This window comes from Delphinus delphis, chromosome 19 (genome assembly GCF_949987515.2).
Source record: "Delphinus delphis chromosome 19, mDelDel1.2, whole genome shotgun sequence".
Taxonomy (NCBI): domain Eukaryota; kingdom Metazoa; phylum Chordata; class Mammalia; order Artiodactyla; family Delphinidae; genus Delphinus; species Delphinus delphis.
In genome coordinates this window covers 49723966-49746533 of record NC_082701.1, presented here as the reverse complement: position 1 = coordinate 49746533, position 22568 = coordinate 49723966, and the positions used below count along the sequence as shown (strand labels likewise).

The 22568-nt window shown below is 35.1% G+C and overlaps 1 protein-coding gene across 1 annotated transcript in view; it reads left to right on the top strand.

Moving 5' to 3' along the window:
* RABEP1 (rabaptin, RAB GTPase binding effector protein 1) overlaps positions 1-22568 on the top strand; it is a 101819-nt gene that overhangs the window by 52526 nt on the left and 26725 nt on the right. Inside the window, exons 3-8 of the mRNA XM_059998044.1 lie at positions 3777-3980; positions 5799-5959; positions 9146-9265; positions 15081-15216; positions 18268-18446; positions 20457-20588. Coding sequence (XP_059854027.1) covers positions 3777-3980; positions 5799-5959; positions 9146-9265; positions 15081-15216; positions 18268-18446; positions 20457-20588 — 932 coding nt within the window. The remainder of the gene's footprint in view (positions 1-3776; positions 3981-5798; positions 5960-9145; positions 9266-15080; positions 15217-18267; positions 18447-20456; positions 20589-22568) is intronic.

The window sequence follows — 22568 nt, the reverse complement described above, 5'->3', positions numbered from 1 at the left end:
ATTATGAAGTGAAAGAAGCCAATCTGAAAAGAATCTGTGTGATTCTAACTATGACTTTCTGGAAAAGGCAAAACTATCGAGACAGTGAAAAAGCTAAGTGGTTGCCAGGGGTTAGGAGGATAGGAGGAATGACTAAGCAAAGCAGAGAGGATTTTTAGGGCAGTGAAACTTCTCTGCATAAGATTGGTGGACACACATCATTATACGTTATCCTGATGTAAACTGTGGACTGCGACTAATAAGGATATGTCACTGTAAGTTCAGAGATGGTGACAGAGGTACTGCTGTGGTGGGGGATGTCAGCAGTAGAGGAGGTTGTGCGTGGGGAGGCAGGGAGTTTATGGGAACTCTGTACTTTCTGCTCAGTTTTGCTGTGAACCCAACATTGCTCTAAAAAGTAAGGTTTATTAATTTAAAAAAATGTCTGGGACTTATCTCAAAGCAATAAGTTGTAGAATGCAAACTGGTGGATGGGACAAGATTGCCTGCGGGGGTATGGTTGCTGGATCTGAGTGATTGGTGCATGAGGCTTATAATAATTTTTGATATCTGGGAGGCCAAGTCCCCCCACTTTATTCAAAACTATCATGGGCTTTTAAAATTATTTACTATGGAAAATTTTAAACATATACAAGATTATGCTAAATATTATAAATAATGCTATACTAGTCTAGACAATATAGTATTGGCATGAATTGAATAGACAAATAGACCATATTTATAGCATAGAGGTTTCATAATCAGATCCACATATATGTAGAAATTTGATATATGACATAGATGACATTATAAACATGGGAAGACTGGGGCAAGAGTTTAGAACAAGGGGAACATCTGTATAGAAAAAGTAGATTCCTAGCTCACACGTGAATGCCCCTGAACTATAATAGCTGATCTATTGGTACTCTGGTATTGCAGTTAACGAATGAGGTAGTTGCATGTATTAGCAATCTCAAAAACTGATGGATGTGAGGTAATTGCAGAAGAATACTATGCTACGAGAGCCTTAAGGTTTAAAAACCTGTAACATAAAGGTGTGAAATATGCAAGGTAATGATAACTCCAAATTCCTGATAGTTGTTACTCTGAAGAAAGTAGTGTATTTGTAATGTTTCATTTCTTAAGGTTAAAAAGAAATTGAAGCTGATGTAGCAATAATGTTAAAAATTATTAAGCCAGGTGATAGGTAATAGGTATCCATTACAGAATTCTTTATATTTGTTTCTGTGAAATATTTTATAAAGTATGAGTATCACCAAATGAAGTGTCTTGTTTGGATCCTAATTCAAACAAATCTTCAAGAAGACATTTTAGTGGCAATTGGGGAAATTTCACTAAGATTGAGTATTAGATTATATCAAACAATTATTAGTTAGGTGTGACAGTGGCACTGTGTATATGTAAGAAAATATCTATGTTTTCAGAGATGAATATGTAGTGCATTAGATACTGTAATACAGTTTCTGGGACTTACTTTTAAAAAAGAATAGTTGAAGTAAATGGCAAAATCATTATAATTGGTGATAGGTATGTGGAAGATTGTTGTAATATAATGCTCTCAACTTTTGAGTTTGTAAATCTTCATAATTACATATGCAAAAACAAAAAAATTGTTCTTTAATAATAATTTGTACTATTGGCTACCATGTTTGAAATGCTTTGTTACAAAATTTTTTTTAAGTTCTGTTTGTTTCCTGGTTTAAATATACACATATACATATATTTAACATATATACTATATATCATGTATAATAAATAATGTGTATTATGTCTTATGTAAATATTTATAAAGTGAGTCAGGAATAAAATTTGATCCACTCTTCCTCCAGGATCTCTATACTGCTTTTAACTGTGAGGAAGCATGCCAAAATTAGTATTTAGGTTTATTATTTATTTGCAGTTTTTCTTTTCATGGTGACAATGTGGTAGTGAATAGCTCTGGGTGATTTCCAAGAAGTCAAAAGTAGCAGGGATAATTAGCATGAGGTGGTGTTAAGTATATAAACTTGAGCCTTGACAGAATTGTATTAATTTCTCAGAAATTAATAAAGTATTCCAGAAATAATGCTTTGTCTTTTATTTCACATTTTATGAAATAGCACTTAGAATATAGAGTTGATAAACACACACACTTTTGTGGTTTCACGTGTTTATGTCTTTACTCAGTTTCTGGGTCATTCCCAGTCACACACCTACCACTATTTTTCGATAGCCATCTTGCCTTCAGGATACTTTAGATAGTTACTTTCTGCAACTAATGCTTATAACTGTCTGGCTAGTGTTTCAGAATATTTTAATAGTGGGGACAAAATGATGTGAAACTGACGTTGAGAGAGTAAAGATTTCTTAAATGACTTCACTTAAAATTAGTATGACTAGGTTTTTTCCTGTTATTTGAACTACCAAATTGTTAATTCCTGTGATTGTTTGATAATGATGAATATCTTTACAACTTTTAAAAGTTCTTTCATTGATACTATCTCTTTGACGTTTTTCAAGTACTTAGAAGTTTATACAGAAAAGTGTTGCCATTATTCTGGCTTGATGGCCTTGTGATGCCATTAAAGTTACACAGCTGTTAGTAGTAGCGTTAGAACTTAAATTGTTTTCATGGCTGGTCGAGGTAGTTATTGTGCTCCGTAAAGGAAATTGATGACTTTGCAAAGATGAACAGTTCTTCTGCATAAATATTTTTTAAAAAGGAAGTTGAGGGCTTCCCTGGTGGCGCAGTGGTCGAGAGTCCGCCTGCCGATGCAGGGGACACAGGTTCGTGCCCTGGTCCGGGAAGATCCCACATTCTGTGGAGCGGCTAGGCCCGTGAGCCATGGCCGCTGAGCCTGTGTGTCCGGAGCCTGTGCTCCGCAGCGGGAGAGGCCACAACAGTGAGAGGCCCGCGTACCGCAAAAAAAAACAAGGAAGTTGAGACAAACAGCAGCAGACTGGGAACAGTTTTGTAAGATAAAATATTAATATCCAGTATGTATAAAATATTCTCCCAAATTAGAAGAAAAACAATTCATTGGAAATCACAGGTAAAAGATATCACCAAAGAGGAAATACTGGTCGCTAATAAATGTATGAAAAGATACTCAACCTCTCTATTAATAGGGAAATATAGATTTTAAAACTCACCATTTTCTACCCATGATGTTGGCAAGGACTTAAAAAAATGGAAAATAGTGACTGTTGGTAAGGGTGTGAGAAAACAGACACACCCCTATATACTGTTGGTAGGTTCATCTTTTTTGGAAGTCAATTTGGCCGAACAGATATCCTACTTAGGCTTAAATCATGTAGTAGGCACATCAGATCAATTTAATATTTAAGAGATGGTAAAGGGGTGCCGAGAAATTAATCCCAACTTTAAAAAAGCCTAGACCTAGTTATCTGCCATGTACTCTGGCTTTCTTTCTTCTTTTATTAACCATTTCTTGAATTGTGTTTCAATAACTTGTTTTATCATTAAAACAACTTTCTGAGGTGGGTATTTTTATTCTAATTTTGTAGATGTGGAAACTGAGGCCAGAGAGGTTAAATAAGTTAGCCAGTGGGTGAAAGAGCCTGAATTTAGTTCTAAAACTATGTGGCCTTAATCACTCTTTGGTTAGATAGTTAATAATTGATTCGTGATACCCAGCATACGTTAAATCTTACCTTTATTAAAATGATTTTCTAAGTTAACATATAAAAATGTAATGCTTAATTTTTTCATTAGAATGTCAGCCTGATAAAGGTAAACTTTTCATTAATGGAAAGTCTTTTACTTTTTTTCCTAGAGGATCTGAAGAGGCAAAATGCAGTTTTACAAGCTGCACAAGATGATTTGGGACATCTTCGGACACAGCTGTGGGAAGCCCAAGCAGAGATGGAAAATATCAAGGCCATTGCCACGGTGTCTGAGAATACCAAGCAAGAAGCTATAGATGAAGTGAAAAGACAGTGGAGAGAAGAAGTTGCTTCACTTCAGGCTGTTATGAAAGGTAAAGATAAAAACAGATCTATTTTATGATTTTCTAAGATAACTGATTCTGATGATTGAGAACATTTTCAGAAGGTCTTAAAATATATCCTGAGTTTCATTTATGTTTCATTTGTGGCTTTATGTATTACCATCTTCAAGATGTACTGTCATATTCAAAATAAAAGGGAAGCCAATGGGTATATCATCTGTATCTTTAACAAATTTAATAATGGAGAATTATGATGAGAGTGTTACAGAGATACTGCATTAAATGAAAACTATAGTTCATTATAAGGTTTAAAGCAGGGCTTCATAATGGATTTTCTTATAGGAGAGGCAGGCCAGTAATGTCAATGAATGAAGCTGTGTGTGGGCACAGGAAGTGTGCAGAACTGGAGAGACCTCCCATGCAAAGAGTGAAGTTACTATTTACACTTATTAGTTCCAGCTAATCATTGCCCATCCAGGCCAGTGTTGCCATAATTTTACATTGTAAAGAAAAATTTGGATTTTTATGTGAAATCTTCACTCAGTCTATGAGGTAGAGTGGCCTGTAGGTTAGAATAGGCTTTATGAGCTACCAGCTGGTGACCCTTGGTCCAAAGGAAGAGTAGCAGTTTAGTCTCTATCAACTTTTAGCACTAGTGCTTATTAATTCCTGCATTTCTGAAAAAATGATAATGAAATAAGCTGCCCCCTGAATCTTTGGGTTTCCAGAATTAGTTTTGTTAATAATATAAATGTGAAATAGTGATGGCACTTTTTCCCGTCTTCGCAGTTATGTGTCACTTTTGCCTTAGTACTCTGTGAGAAGGCAGGTAAGACAAGCACTGTTTTCTGAGTTTGTGGCCATCACCTAGGGATTACTCTAAGCCTCATGTTACATTCCTGACCATAACAACTTACCCAAATAAGAATTCGTTTTTTTCACATGAGAAATCCAGAGGTAGGTAACCTAGGGCTGGGTACAGTGGTTCCTGATGTCATCACTGTCCTAGGCTCCTTCAGCTTTTCTTTTCCTTCACCCTTAGCATGTGGTTTTCAACTTCATTTTGCCTTGTGGCTGAAAAAAATGACTGCTCTTCCTCCAGTCCGCTTGAGTAAAGCAAAAACTTTCTAGAAATCTCCAGCATATTTCCCCCCGCCCCACTCCCTCACACACACTTTATAGAGGTTTCTGATTACACATAACTACCAAGGCATCTAGAAACTCTAGTTTTAAAATTGGGCCGTTGACTTCCTAAACAAAATTGGGGTTTTGTTAGAAAGAAGAAAGAGTGGAAATTAATGGACCACCAGCAGTGTTTATCACATGTTTTAAGATTGTATTAAAGATAAAGTCATTTTATAAAAACTTTATAGAATTTGTCTCAAGTTAGAATCTTGGGTTATAGTAAAAACATTCTGAAAATATATCCCTTTTCTCACCCTTTCAGGCATATAGTTGTATTGGGGTGACACGTTATATTTGTCTTAGGAGTCATAGTGTTGTATCTAAGAACATAGGGTTTAGAGTTGGCCTTAGGTTTGAATTCTAGCTCTGTTTCTTTCTGGTTATGAAATATTGGCCAGAGTATTTAACCTCTCCTAAGCTTTCCTCATCTGTAAAATAATATGTGGCACAAATTTATTGTGAAGATTAGAGATGATTTAAGGTCCTTAGCAAAATTTCTACGTGTAGTGAGAACTAGAAATGTTAGTTTAGTGCTTTTGTTTTTAGTGAATTAAAAGATTTCCAGAAACTAGGCTTAAATTCTTTATATAACTACTTTTAAAATTTTAGTGTGCCGGGACATTTTTTCCAGAACGCTTAGAAATATTTGGTGATGTTTTGTAGAAACAGTTCGTGACTATGAACATCAGTTCCACCTTAGGCTGGAGCAGGAGCGGACACAGTGGGCACAGTATCGAGAATCCGCAGAGAGGGAAATAGCTGATTTAAGGAGAAGGCTGTCTGAAGGTCAAGAGGAGGAAAATTTAGAAAATGAAATGAAAAAGGTATGAAGGAATGTATTCATCTATAGAAATAATTCAATCCAAATATTTTTGTTGTAATGCCTCAACTAATATCATTATGGTAATAGAAGTTGTACTTTTTTGTTTTCTGTTAGAGAAATTATTTGGACACAGACTTAAATACAGTACTAAACAATTTGATGACCTTCCCCCAGATATATGTTTGGCTGAGTCCCTCATCTTCAAATCTTTGACCAATTGCCTCCACCTCATGAGACCTATCCTGACCACCCCATTTAACATTGCAACCTGCCCACCTCCCTCCCCCACCTACCACAACTTGTTCTTATCCTGTTCTAATTTTTCTTTTTCCATAACATTTATTTCCTTATAATGTACATAGAGTTCACCTATTTATTATGTTTAGTAATGTTTGCTGCCTTTTCCTCCTTACTAGAATGCAAGCTTCACGAGGGCAGAAGTCTTGTTTGTTGTGTATCCTAAATGCTTAAGAGTAGTGTCTCGCGCATAGGTGCTTAGTAAATATTTGTTGAATGAGTGTTGTTGCTTGGTGTTTGTGTCTAAACTGAAGCCTGAGAACAGATTTTAGTTTTCCTTCTTTCTCAGTATACCTTGGTTCCTGTGTGACGAATGTACTGCATATTATGCTTGAACATTTTACCGTAAGATGCCTGACCATAGAACAACTAAATATAAGATGAAATATTTTATCATTGAGAAAATTTAAAAAGCTTTTTGGTCAGTTTGATTATGTAAGCTTTTACTTTATTTTTTAATTTTAATTTAAAAAATTTTTATTGGAGTATAGTTGATTTACAATGTTGTGTTAGTTTTAGGTGTACAGCAAAGTGAATCAGTTATACATATACATATATCCACTCTTTTTTCTTTTCTTTTTTAAGATTCTTTCCCCACGTAGGCCATTACAGAAACTTTTTTTTTTTTTTTTTTGCGGTACGTGGGCCTCTCACTGTTGTGGCCTCTCCCGTGGCGGAGCACAGGCTCCGGACGCACAGGCTCAGCGGCCATGGCTCACGGGCCTAGCCGCTCTGCGGCATGTGGGATCTTCCTGGACCGGGGCACGAACCCGTGTCCCCTGCATCGGCAGGCGAACTCTCAACCACTGCGCCACCAGGGAAGCCCCAGAAACTTTTAATTTATTAATTTATATACATACATATATTTGAAATCACATATAAAATAATAATTAGAGTTTGATTTTTCTTTTCAGTTGAATTAATCATAATCTTGGTTCATACAAGGACTACTTTTATATATTTAGAAGTTTATTTAATTTTTTTTTATAGTGTAAAAATCATATGAGAACTCAACACCCAAAACAAAAGCTTGAACCTTGAGGAATAGTTAGTTACATTGTCTTATTTCAGGAAAAGATTGTAATTCAGCTTCTTCATGAGGATCTGACAATGTCTTCATGATCACTAGTCACTTAGTCATCTACCATAGTTAGCCAAAGTAGGTAGTCTTCAATTCTGTCAGGTCGTTTCAGAGTAATTCATAGTTGATGCTATCATTAGACATTTTATTCAGAGCCACAGTACCATTCACATGAGGATAGTTTTTCATTCTTCTTATATATTCATAGTCATAATTTCTGCAGTCTGCCACTTTTTATCCTTTTTAAAATTTTTATTTTTTAAAGTTAACTTTATTTTTTAGAACAGTTTTTGATTTACAGAAAAATTGTGAAGATACTACACAGTTCCCATATACTCCACTCCCAGTTTCCCCTATTAACGTCTTAATGTTAGTATGGTACATTTGTCACAATTAATAAGTCAATATTGATTATTGTTAACTAAAGTCCTTTCTTTGTATTCAGATTTCATTAGTTTTTACCCAAGTCCTTTTTTCTGTTCCAAAATCCCATCCAGGATACCACATTACATTTAGTCATGTCTCTTAGGCTTCTCTTGGCTGTGATAGTGTCTCAGCTTTTCCTTGTTTTTAGTGACCTTTCTGTTATTTAAAAAAATCATCTTTAAAAGTTTTGTTATGATATGCATCACTTGGAATTGTGAGGTCATCGTTGCATTAATAAATAACTCAATCTGTATTAAATTCTTTGCTTCTTCTCTCCTTTTTTTTCCCTGATGATTTTAATCAGCAGACCTCTATAAGCGTCCCAAATTAGCCTTGGCTGAAGATATTTTAAGCTCACATGTCTTTTCCAAACAGGACTTAGTTCAAAATAAAATAAATGATGAAATGACTTTGCAAGCACTGGAAAACAAAGTGTGTCTCTCTTTTCTGAGAGATATCATTTTTTTTTTAAATCTCCACTCACATTTTGGCATAGAAAATGTTTTCCCTATCATGAACACTTTAGGAGAAGCTTGGACTGTTTTAAATTCAGTGAATAAGATTAATTTTCATTTTCACTAGAAGGAAAAAAGCTAACTTTTTGAGTCTGCCTTTGTTTCTGTGTGAATATACGTGTGTGTATATAAAATAAAATTAAGTTTCTTACCAACTTACTAGTTTATGGATGTTGTTTCCTTTTAATCCATGTTTTTGAGAATGAAGGTTGGAAAGCAGCATGGTTTTAAGGGTTATTTTTGGGGTTTGTTTCATGTAGATATCAAAAGTAAAATGATAAATACCCTGTTTAAATAATTAGATGGAAGCCCTTTTATAGAAACATAATTTTCTAATATTTTAGGAAATAAATGTTTTTTTTTATGTTAAAAAACTAATTAGTCCTTTCAGTATTTGTAAGAGATTATGGTTTCATTAATTTAGTAACCAGAATTATAAAAATTATTTATTATATGCATTTCCTTTTATATATAAATATTTTCCAACTCAGTTACTCAACTAATTAAAAAGTCAGATTTGTGGCTGCTTTCACTTTCTGAGACAGACTGCATTCTGTCTGTGGAATGTGTATCTCTCTAAATAAACCTGCTTTCACTTAAAAAAAAAAAAAAGTCAAATTTGTCGTAGTGGATCCATTTTCCTACTTATTCCCAAGTTCTAAACGGAATATTTGGGAAAGCTGTGATTATGACTTGACATTCAAAGTAATGCAGCATTTAAAAGTTAGACGTGGTTCAATCTTGTGAGTGCTAATACAGTGCCTGCTAGACTTATTTATTATACTAATTTTAATAAGTGGAGAGGTCAGAGTTTTTTAGAAAAGCAATAAATCAGTAAGTTGTAGCATTTAATTCTTTTTAACCGTAGGCCCAAGAGGATGCTGAAAAACTTCGGTCTGTTGTGATGCCTATGGAGAAGGAAATTGCAGCTTTGAAAGATAAACTGACAGAGGCTGAAGACAAGATTAAAGAGCTGGAGGCCTCAAAGGTTGTGAAACATTGTAATCCATTTGCTTGAAACCAAGGTTTTGCCCTAATGCTATGAGCAAAATTAGAATACTAAGGGAGTAAACTGTAATTTAAACTATGCATCTTAAGACTCTTGCTTTCTTGAAAATGCAAGAAAATGTTTGGAGATGATTTCTCCTTATGGATATTTAAAATAATGACAGTAGTGATGCTTGTGCTGCTTTGTTACAAAGTCAGTGTTTATTTTCTTATCAAAATGAGACCTGATCTCTCTTGTTTTGTTATGAAGGAAAATAAAGTTTTCAAAGGTGACTTTGTTTTCTGACATCAGCCCCAGAATTGATCTTTGACATAGCTATAGTGTGGCTGGATTTGTTGGCTATAAAGACGCAACAGAAAAAATACAAGGGGATGTCAAACATTTTAATAATTAAAGTAGGAAAGAAAGAAAAAAAATTTAGAGGTAGTAAACAGAAACACAACATAGGAATGTAGAAATACATATAGGAGTGTAGAAATGGGCATGTATCAATAATCCTAGTAAGTGATAATTACCTACTAAAAGAGACTAGATTTTAAAAATCTAAATTTATATTGCTTATAAGACGTATACCTAAAATAAAATGTAAAGTAGGATTGGAAAAAGAAAGGACTTAAAGCAATGCCTTGTAAATTCTAATCAAAAGAAACTTGGTTTAGCAATTGTAATATGAAACAGATAGGATGAAAGGAAAACAGAATTAATAGAGATAAAGAGGGACCCCTTCTAATTTATAATTCATCAATGAGATATGACAGTCATGCACTTGAATGCATCTTACATAGCCTTGAAATATGTGAACTAAAAAGTGACAATTATGAGGGGAAATTGACATTCACAATTATAGTAGGAGATTTAAACTGTCCTTTAGCAAATGATAGTGCAAGCAGAAAAAACATTAGTAGGGATATAGGGGTTTTGAGCAACTTGATTAATAATTTAGATGTAATAGACATAGAATCCTGTCACTAAGAGAGTGAGAGAGAGATTATATTTCATACACTAGTAGAGCATAGTAGTTAAGAGCTCAACATTTATTAGATGGATGACCTTGGGCAAATTAATTAATCTTACTGTGCTTTGGTTTGCCCAACCGTAAAATGGGGATAATACTACCTCCTTCATAAGGCTGTTATGAGGATTATATAAGTTAACACATAAGGCACTTAGGATAGTGCATGGAATAAATATTGTTATTTTTAGGTACATTATACTTTTCATAATGTCACAAAGGAAATGTCATCAGATTTTGAAGATTTGATGTTATACACATCCAAATCTCTGACCACAGGTTATTAAATTATTTACAATAAAATATAACTGAGATGAAATGTCTGGAAAATGAAAAAAATTTAACTCATATGGAAAAAAGAATTGTAAAATATTTAGAGTGATTTGAATTTTTTACTCAAGAATCTAAAAATAGAACAATAGTACAAACAGTATGAATGGAAGGAAATAATGCAGGTAAGAGCAGAAATTAGTGAAATAGAAAAGCAAAAGGAAAATTGTGAATATAATGAAAAAAATGAAAAAAGTAGTAAGATAGGCAAACCTGATAAGACTAATTAGGAAAAAAGAAAAAAGACTTAAACCATTATAAATGAAAGAGGGAAATAACTACAAATCAGTAGAGACTTAAAAATAATAAATACTATGGACAATGTCACAGCAATAAGTTTGAAATGAAGTAAGTTTGATGAAATGAAAAAATTTCTGATAGGAAATAATTAGCCAATATTGTCTCAAGATAAAATAGGAGAGCCGATGTAGTTAGTAACTATTAAAGAAAGTGAATTTATAGTCAGAATCTCCTTTTCTCCTGTCTCCTATCCTCCAAAAGACATTAGACTCAGTTAGTTTTGCAGACAGGTTTTTCCAAAGCTCTTGGAAAGAGGTAATCCTTATATTTTACAAACTGTGTTAGAGAACAGAAAAAGAGGGAAAGCTCTCCAACTCATTTTATGAGACATAACTTCATTACAAACAAACTCACAAAAAGGTATTAAAAGAAAATTTTAGATCTATCTCATTTAGGAATACAGAAACAAAAATTTTCAGCTGTGTAGTTAAAAAAAAGGAAAAGAAAAAGCAAAAAAGACATCATGATCAAAAAGGGATATTCCCAGGAATTTAGGATGGTATATCACCAGAAAACCTATTATTTTTATGTACCACATAAAAAGATTATAGGAGAAGAGTAGTAAATTCATCTTAGATTCAGAAAGGCATTTGATAAATTTAAACACCCAATAACTTATTAAAGGGCTATTTATCAAACCTTCAGCAAACATCATACTTAATGATGAATGTTTAGCAGCCTTACCATTAATGATGGGAACATATGAGGAGGCCCGTGCTCAGTGATTTTGCTCAGATTGTTTATGTGGTCCTAGGTGATAAGATAAGCCAAGGTAAAGAAATGAGGCATAATAACTGGAAAGAAAGTGGTGAAACTGATTTTCTGTATAGGAAGGCAAGAGAATATTCAGACATACAATTAGGAAAGTTGTTTCCAGCAAGATCAACATGCAAAAATAGTAGTGTTTGTGTACCCCAGTAATATCCAACTTACAAATGCAATGGGGAAAAATTCCTGTTCACAATAGCAAACAAACAAAACCTATATTAGTTACCTGAGAATATATCTAAATAAAAATGAGTAAGATCTTTATGGAACACATTATAAATGAAAATTTGAATACATGTGTGCTCCTGAGTGAGAAAATACTGTATTGTAAAGCAGGCAGTATATCACCAAATTAATCTGTAAATTCAAAATTCCCCTCAAAATCCAGCAGGGTTTAATAAGGAACTCGATAAGTAGATCCTAGAATTCATATGGACAAGCAAAGGATCAGAAATACACCCAGCAAAATTTTTTTTAATTAATTAATTGAATTTATTTATTTTTGGCTGTATTGGGTCTTCATTGCTGCACGCGGGCTTTCTCTAGTTGCAGCAAGCGGGGGCTACTCCTCGTTGCAGTGCACGGGCTTGCTCATTGCGGTGGCTTCTCTTGTTGTGGAGCACAGGCTCTAGGAGCGTGGGCTTCAGTAGTTGTGGCACGCGGGCTCAGTAGTTGTGGCTTGTGGGCTCTAGAGCACAGGCTCAGTAGTTGTGGTGCACGGGCTTAGTTGCTCCGTGGCATGTGGGATTTTCCCGGACCAGGGCTCAAACCCATGTCCCCTGCATTGGCAGGCAGATTCTTAACCATTGCACCAGCAGGGAAGCCCCGACACCCAGCAAAATTTTGAAGAAGGCAAGGTATGGAGACTTGCCCTACCTACCAGTATTAAGACTTACAGTAGCTTTACTGTTACTGTAGCTACTGTAATTAAGATAGTTTGTTGCTGGTTTACAGATAAACAAATGGACCAGTGGAACAGATAGAGAGCCCAGAAATATATCCATATATATATGGAAATTTGATATTTGACAGGTGGCATTACAAGTCAGTGGGAAAAGTATGGATTATTTAAAAATAGGCTTTTAAAATAGTTATAAATATGGATTAAAGTGAGGTTAGCTTTCTACCTCACACTTTTCAAAAATTAATTTCAGTGAAATGTTTAAAAAGGAGAATATGTTATGTGAGATACAAAAACATTTCTTAAATAAGGTAAAAATACTATGAAAGAAGAGATTGACAAATTTGCCTACATTAGAATATAAAACTTCCTTATTAAAAGATACCACAAAAAGTTGAAAAGAAAATTATAGACTGTTAAAAGTTATCTATACCTGACAAAAAATTAGTGTCCAAAATTAATAAAAATTGCCATGTCCATAAGTGACAAATGGCCCAACAGAGAAACAAGCAAAGAATATGAACGAGCAGTTCCCAAAAGAGGAAGTTAAGGAATGTGAAAAGATATTCAGTCTCACTAGAAGTCAAGGAAATGTAAGTGAAAATCAAATGCCGTTTTATTCTAACCAGATTTAAGCCTTACAACATAAATTTGTTGTGTTTATCCACGATTGGAGTGTGTGAACCTCTTCCCACTTTTCAGCTGCTGTTGTGAAGTTGGAATCCCTGTTGAATATTTTGGGAGTTCTCCGGCCCTTGTTACTTCCCTTTACTTTCTCCTGCACAGATGCTGATACCATGTAATTCCATATAGATAGCTTTCAGTGGTTTGTCCCCACCCTCTAATTATTGCTTTTTTTTCTTTTTGGTAGATGTTCATGTATTCTGAGTTCTGTTATCTTATTAGTTCTGTTGTTAGGGTGTGTGGAATTCAAGAAAATCCATGTACCACACATTCACTGTCACCATCTTCCCAGAGTTCTGCTCAGTAGCTTTTGAATGTTAGAAATTAATTCGTTATTTATAGAGTCAAATATTTATTCTAAGAAGTAATAGCTGATAGAGTTAGTGGTTATATACCACCATTTTATATCTGACATATTGACTTTCCTTTATCATTAACTGAATTACCACCTCTCCAGGTGATAGGGAAAGTGCCTGACAACAGTCAGCACTTTGTCATGCTTGGTTAGTGTATAGTACGTTTCTGGTTGGCTGACAGCCTCCAGTGAAGCATCAAATGGCAGCTTAAATAATCATTTTAGTCCATGACCAGTGCTAATGTATTGTATTAATGGTCTAGGAGTAAAGATAACTGAAAACAGATCAGCCAGCTATTTCAAGTTGAAGAAATGGGAAGATAAAAGGCATAAATATAACCTTGAAAGTGAAATTAGACATAACCATTTGAAAAAGTTGAAAGTTAGTTTAAATGGCCACAATTTATGATGGGCAATTTGTAAGGAAGGGTAGAGCAAGTGATTCTTTAATCACTTTCTGGGGCAAGATTGCATTTTATTTTGGTTGGAACTATTTCAGATATTAGACTATATTGTTAATATTTGAAAATTATAGTTAATTGTTCAACAGAAATAAGACATTAAAAAAAAGATGTGATTTTAAAAAGTATTCTGCACTTGGCTTCAAGTTTATGTTCATTACAGTATGAGACAGGTTGTTTTTTCCATCATGGCTTCCTCTTTTTTCCTTCCATGAATTTATGTCTATGAAAATGTCTCCTTTTTGTAAATTTAAGGCATTTGGAATTACCTCAGCAGAAATCAAAGAAAAGCAAACTTGAAAGAGTATGATACCATTTTTATCTTTAGAAAATACTGTTTAAAAAACAACAAAAATAAGGGGCTTCCTTGGTGGCGCAGTGGTTGAGAGTCCGCCTGCCGATGCAGGGGACACGGGTTCATACCCCGGTTTGGGAAGATCCCACATGCCGCGGAGCAGCTGGGCCCGTGAGCCATGGCTGCTGAGCCTGTGCGTCCGGAGCCTGTGCTCTGCAACGGGAGAGGCCACAACAGTGAGAGGCCCGCGTACCGCAGAAAGAAAGAAAGAAAGAAACAAACAAAAAAACAACAAAAATAAAAAATAAAAAACAACAACAACCTGGGTTCACTGAGTATGTGATAAAATGAGCACATGTGTATGTTGCTCTGGGAATACAAATTGGAACCACGTTATTAAAAGCAAGGTACAAAACTGTTATGTGTAATCTCAATTGTATATTTACTCTGGTGATGATTATGGATAATTCTTACTATTAATTATTGTCAATTATGTTATTTTCCCAGTTTTCTTTAGTAAGTATATGTTTGTTTTGTAATTAAAAATTATAAATGTTAATTTGGGGGTAAATTTAAATTTACATAAATATAAATGTAAACTTTTTTCAAGGTACCTCCAGAACTTACCATCATACCTAAGGTAGACACTGTTGGAAATTTTAGTTTAATCGAATTGCATCTTTTTCAGGTTAAAGAACTGAATCATTATCTGGAAGCTGAGAAATCTTGTAGGACTGATCTGGAGATGTACGTGGCTGTTTTGAATACTCAGAAATCTGTTTTACAGGAAGATGCTGAGAAACTTCGGAAAGAATTGCATGAAGGTAAAAATATATTCTTTATATTTTTAATCTCAGTCTGTAAGAGAACTATGTAAGTAAAAGTGATATTGATTAATAACAGTAACAAATTCCAAAATGCCAATCTAACATGTTAGTGATTCAGTTTAAGCTTTGCAGTTGGTTTGAAAAGATATTTGGATTGTTAATGGTTTCTGTTTCCTCCAGGACCCCAGTAAGAATTCATAGGGCACAAACTCTGGGCAGAAAGATAATAGGAAGTTGCTGCTTAAACTGCTTTTGCTTCAGACCTATTTTGGTGGAGGTGAATTAGCAAAAGTGAAAATGGGACAGAGAGGGCAGATGGTATATTCTAGTGTTCTTAAGTAGCACCCCTGTTTATAAGAGATAATTTTGATTTCGCTAGTCTGGTAGCAGAGTGATGCAGAAATTGACTCTGTTTTCTCAGGATAGGGGAAATAGGCTCATCCTTTCCCATTAAAATATATGTTTGTCTTTAACTCTTTTAGTGAATCTTGTATACCTGAGATTCGTAACCTTCTTGTGTCACAGACTCCTTTGGCAGTCTTGTGAAGCCCTCTCAGAATAATGTTTTTAATACATAAAATACATAGAATTATAAAAGATATCAATTATATTATAAAACAGTTATCAAAATATAAATAACTGCAAACTTATAGTAATAAATGTGCTATTTTATCAATGCATTAAATAACAAGGTCTAGTACCAGGTCTAATAACTACTGTAATTTTGAAGTATGATGAGCATAAATAATATATTAAGATATCTGCAACAACTGTACTGAGATACAAAAGTATCTATGACTCCTGTTAGTGACCAAGTCATGGGTATTGTTATACTTACTGTGGTTTGTTGTCTATATTTTATAATTGAAGGAAATGATAAATTTCAGTTAGAGTTAGTGAAAATAAAGATCTAAATTTTTACCTCATCTAAATGCATGGACCTCTTGAAATCTTATATTCGTTGCAGGTTATACTAGTAACATGTTTTAATATGAAAATTTAGGACTGTGGTCATGGAAAATATAGCTCTTCCATAAATAACTCAGGTTTGCATAGGAGTTAGGTTTTTATCCCAAATAGTGGGAAGTTGAAATTATATAAGCCTACAGAATTATTTTATAAAATGTTATTAAAGTAATCCAGTGTTTGAGTCTTTGGCTCTCAGGAAATGCTTTTCAAAAGTGCTGTTGCAGTCAAAAAGACACTCAAACTCTGAAAGGATGTCCAGAAGAAAAAGGACTTTCTGTTTAACCTATGTGTCCCAACCCTTCCAGAAATAGTGCAAGACTACCAGACCTTCCTAATATACCTGGAGAAGTATCTGAGAAGTTTCACTAAAATGAGTAAGGGGGTAGAGTAATTTCTACTGAAACATTCACACCAAAAAAGTAGTATTTATGTGAAAAGAAGATAGTTAAAAATTGAGCAGCAGTGTAAATTAGAGCCTAAATTGGGGAAATTAGATATGCAACCAAGTGCAGTGCAGTTTCATATCATATGTGCTAGGAAGTGTGTTAGGAGGCAACGGTGCCATGAATAGGCTTCTTAAAAGAGGTTGTTAAGTGGAGTTTTGAAAGATAGGTAGGTGTTTGTCAGGTCGTCAGAGAGGAGCATGGCATTCAACGCCATTTGCATGTGGTCCAACAAGGTAGCGAAACTGTAAGAAATATAGTTCAGCAAGATTAAAATGCAATAGGCGTTGGAGCAAAATGTGAGACAGGAGAGGTAGACATGGGCCAGATCCTGGAGACCTTATGCTAAGGATTCTGGATTTTATCGTATTGGTAATAAGGAGGCTCTGAAGGATTTAGAAGTATTTTTTGTCCTAAATAACAGTTTTACCGAGATAAGGTACCTGTTCAGTGATGTTTAATATATTCACAAAGTCGTACACCATCAGCACTACCTGCCTCCAGAACATTTTCATTACTCCAAAAAGAAATTTTGTACTCATTCCCCGTCATTCCCTATTCTCTTCTTCCCCCCAGCCCCTGGCTACCACTAATCTACTTTCTGTCTCTATAGATTTGCCTATTCTGAACTTCTGTATAAATGGGATTGGGATTATATAGTATGTGGCCTTTTGTGACTGGCTTCTCTGAAGGGTTTTAAGCTTGAGAGTGGTAATGTTTTACCTTCTAGAGAGTTTAGTTTTACAGCAGTGTGGAGGATAGAATACAGAGGGCCAGACGAATGGCAGGAAGGGTTATGAAGAGACTCCTGTTGTAGTTGTCTAAGTCCTAAATCTAAGGCAGAAGGCAGAAGATGGAGTGTCATATCATACAGGAAGTAGCATTAGTAGGCCTCTGTCACAGTTGAATGTGTTGGGTGAGGAAAAGTCAGAAGTATGAGTTGTCTCTCAGGTTTCTGGCTTGGGTAACTGGGTAGATGGGCTGATAGATGATACCATCTATTCTTTTTTTCCCAAAGAAGATGGCTGAGCTGATGAATATCAGTAACACAAGCATTTACAAAGATTCTTTGACTTATCCTGAGAGGTCAAAACTAAATGGACTCAAGAAGGATTCCTGGATAACAAGATTTATTCAGAGTGTATTAAAGACAATTAGGAGTGGTTACTATGTGTTTTCCCTTTAGAGCAATGTTTCCCAAATTGTATTCCCTAGAACATTTGTTACGTGAGTGGCACTGTGGAAAGGATTTTTTTGTCAAATATATTTGGGAGGTATTGTATTATATATCAACTTACAAGAGAACATAGACATACTTAAGACCCTGAGTTCAAAGTCCTGCAGTAAAGAAATCTTTAAAAAAAAGTTTTTAACCCAAGGTTTCTGAAACTCACTGAGCACAGAAATCTTTTTTTCACATGTTGCTCTTCCTAGGAACACACTTTGGGAGACTCTGCTTAGACAGGTGGTGTGGGGACAGCTGCCTTGTCCTATGGCAGGTTGCCCCTGGGTTCTTGTCAGAGGCAGAATCCCAGACCGGATGGACCTTTGGTCAGGTCTAGTCTAGTTAGTCCTATGTTAAAGAAATTGCCTACCATTAAAATTCAGTGTTTTTGATTGGGGGATTCCTAAACAGTATGCCATCTCTTGGAGCAAGAGCGACAGCAGCACAACCAGTTGAAACACACGTGGCAGAAGGCCAATGACCAGTTCCTGGAATCTCAGCGTTTGCTGATGAGGGACATGCAGCGAATGGAAATTGTGCTAACTTCAGAACAGCTCCGACAAGTTGAAGAACTGAAGAAGAAAGATCAGGTGAATACCAGTTTTGTAGGACTTGTTTGCCTTGTTAATAAACCACTCCACCCCGACACATGATCATATTTCTTTATGTATATTATAGATTGACTTAAGCCTGAAACAAAGGTGATGCATGCCATTTCAAAAAACATAATAGCTACATTTGAGGGATTTTGCTTTTCAACTTTAGAAATGGCCTTGTCTGGGGGGAAGGGGGAAGAACTGATTTAGAAATGATCCTCTTCAGTCTGCAGGATGCAGTAGTGCATATTTCTGAGAAAATCTTTCTCTGCAGTTCTGTCCAGTTCTCCTAGGGCTCCTGAATTGTGTTAATCCAGGCCATGTCTTTTGTGACATTGCTCTAAAAGCCTTATTAGACAGTGATGGGTGGGGATGGAGAGGCTGAGTGATATGAAAAGGCAGGTGTCTAGAGGGCTGCATACCCAGGATCCTGTTTTCTCCTTATCTTAAAAAACAATTATTTAAATTATATGAGTAATATATAAATACATTCTCATGTTAAAATATTTTGGTTTAAATACAAAGTGAAAAAATAAAGTGATAAAGTGAAAATCTCCCTTGACATCTCACATACTTCCTTCGCGGAAATAACCACTTTTGTAATCAGGAATAATCAGTTTGGAAGGTAGTATTCCACACCACTTATATGCGTTTATAAGTGTATATTCAGGTTTTTTTCCCCCATACAACTGAAATCATAGTATACGTATTTATTCTGTAGCTTATTTTTCTCATAAGCATCATCTTGGATATATTTTCACTTTAGAGATCTATCTCATTCTTGTTAGCTGGTAACATGGATGTACTATATTTGATTTAATCCTTCTCTTTGTAGTGGGCATCTAGATGGTTTCTTCTTCTTTTTTTTTTTTTTGTCATTTTAAATAGTTTTGCAGCTAATATCCTATACTATGTTGTGTATGTGTGCAAATATTTCCCTAGGATAGCTGTGTAGAAGCTTTTGTAGGTACTGTAAGAAATATTTTAAATTATCTTCTGTAACTTAGGTTAGATTTTGTTTTTCAGAAGTTTCTTCCTTTTTAAATTTCTTTTCTCTTAATTGATTCATTCATCTTGTGTGTAGACACAGTCAACTTGAGGATTTAGATTCTAAAGTACAGATACAATCATGCTTTTCCTGCTTCCCATTAGAATAGTCTAAATTCCAGAACTGGTCATTTAAGGCCTATGTGCCAGCATTGTGCTAAGGCTTTATATGTAAAGCTTTATCTCATGTGGTTCTCAAAACAGAAAAACACACAACAAAAGTTCCCATATGAGATAGGGACTAATGGCCTATCTGAGGGTTGACTAATCTCTGATTCCAGAGTCTAAGCACTTAATCACCACCCCCTTCTCCATGTACCTCACTGCTCATGTGCCTGCCCTTTTTTTAGTCACATGAGATTATTCAGTATTCCCCACATGCCTGCTCTTCCTTGCCCCTCTCCCTTTTACATACTTTTCTCCCTGGAACCCTTGCTTGTCTCCTCTCACACAATTGGCACTCATCTTACTGATTCTTCAAGATCCAGCTCAAGTGTTACCTTCTTTCGGCCCCCCTTTCTAGCTCCCTCAGATGAAATCTTTGTTTTCTCTCCTATAGAACCTTGTACATGCTTATATAGTGATGTAATCGTGTATTTGTCCCTCCCCACTAGAGTGTTTTGCGGGGGGGGCATTGAAGGTATCTTTGATCTTTGTTGAGTGAATTATTACATCAGCTTCAATCATTCATTGGTATTTCATATAAGTTTGTACATGTTTCAGATGGATGTGTAATGCTGTAACTTTTTCCTATTTGTTTTACATAATAAGCCGAAGGAACATTCTATGTAAATTTTCTTTCTCAAATCACTTGAAGAAGAGGTGGGTGATTTGCTTTCTTTTGTTTTGCCTTTCATGTAGTATACTTGTATATTTGTTTTGAGTGGTTAAAGAACTGTGGGAATCATTAAGTATAGATTACCTGGGTAATATGTATTTTTTCTTCCTAACTTTTAGGAGGAAGATGAACAACAAAGACTTAGTAAGAGAAAGGATCATAAAAAAACAAATGTTGAGGAAGAAGTAAAAATACCAGTAGTGTGTGCTTTAACTCATGAAGAATCTTCAGCCCAGTTATCAAATGAGGAGGTATAATGAATCTATAATTAAAATCATCGTATACTCAGCGTTAACCATTTTTAGCTTCTCATACATCAGTTAGTTACATTGTTCATATGGGAAGTGGGTAGTAGCTACTAGCTGAAAATTAGATAAAGTGATAATACTTTATTTTCAACTGTTTTTACAGTATTATAGGTAGTACACTTTGAAACACGCAGTTTCTCTCATGGTCTGCGAAACAATTAGACGTTCTTTTTTCTAGCGGTTCCAAAATTAAAACGTTAGAAGAAAATTTAAATAATATCTGCAAAATCTTTGTTGATATGAATAAATGTTTCTAATACTTTGAGCTTTTGTTTAAAAGAGATTTTATCTAAAGTATTGAAACACTTAATTCTCTATGGCCTGTATTTGAGTATTATCAAGTATTAGATCTTAAGCCCTGAGAAGAGTGTGTGGGGTTTGGCAGATTGTGATGGAGTAGGGTAGAACATTTCAGGTATTGGGAATGGGCAGAGTAGAGAGACCTGGAGGTGGAAAGTGTAAAGTGGTGTTCCTATGGCCTCATCGCCTCTCACCCACATGTGGCAAGGGCCTCCTCATTACATTTTCTGTCTTCAGCCTGTCCCATTCCACTGTACCCTCAGCATTACTGTCAGATTTATTTTTCTTAAGTGCAGCTGTAGTCAGGCTACTCCCCTAGTCAGAACCACCACTCACTCCCATTACCTACATAATTAAGTGCAACTTCCTCACTCAGACCGTCAAGACCCTTCATAATATGCACTCTCTTTTAGCCACATTGCTCATCTTGTTGTGCTATACTCTCTGCCTTGCACATTGGTTCCTTTACCTGGAATGCTTACCTCCCTCTGCCTTTCTGAGTTCCGGAATTCTTCTATTCATCCTTCAAGACTCAAGCTGATATCTCTTCTTCAGGGAAGGAAATGCTTCTGTTAATTGACTTTAGGGTAAAAACTAAGTTCCCCAGCTTGCCATACAAGGGCCTTTGGAGTTGAATTGACCCTTCCAGCCTTAGCATACTCTCCACTTCATCACAGCCAGACGTTTCTACTAGCTGTCCATGCTCATGTGCATTGTTTATACTGTCCCTGCTGTTTAGAGATTCATACTTACTCCCCCACCACTACCTCCTTTCCCTGCCTGGTGAACCAGTTTCAGGTAAATTGGATAAGGGTCTTTTCTCACTTTCAAAGGTATTATGTTTCTGTTTAGTTTGCAGATTTACGCTGAGCCATGTAAAATCTACTTGCTGGTAGCTCATATTTCCATGTTTATGGATTATTTGACATTGAAAAAATGCTTTAAAAAATCCTAGTGGACACTGAAAAGTATGATGTAATTGTTTTTGTACATTCTTTCTCTTGGCTCATACACTGAGAACCTTGCCCTGATTCTGCTTTGTCTTTTTTTTTAAATAGACTTCCAAGAGAATGTCTCAATTTTTGCGTACTGCCAAATATTATGTGGTTTCTGCATCATGCAGTCCTGTGTCCAGGAATGTTTGGCAAAGTTTCAAACTTAAAAAAAAAATATTTTAGCAGGAAAACAGGAAAAGGAAATTTGTTGTGATTTACAGTGAAGCACTTAAAATTTTTTAATAGTGTTTTAACAGATTTATACTGTATATTGTGCATAACATTTTCTGACATTGAAATATAGCCTTTCAGATCTGATGTTTTGCAGTTTGAATGTTGAATGTACTTGTTTTGTATTGAGAGGCAGTGACAGTTTACTTTAGCCTGTTGATTTAAAGTTAATATGGAATGCTTTGGAGACTTAGATATATTGCTAAAGCCACTTAAAATTTGTAGGACCCTATATCTTCTTTAACCTAAATGCTTAGAATATGCTTTTCTCACCACAAAAGTAATATGTATTCATTATGGAAAATCTGGAAAGTACAGAAAGTCATACAAAATAAAAATAACTAATAAATTCTACTAGCCAGAGATACCACCACTAACATTTTGGTATGTACCTCTC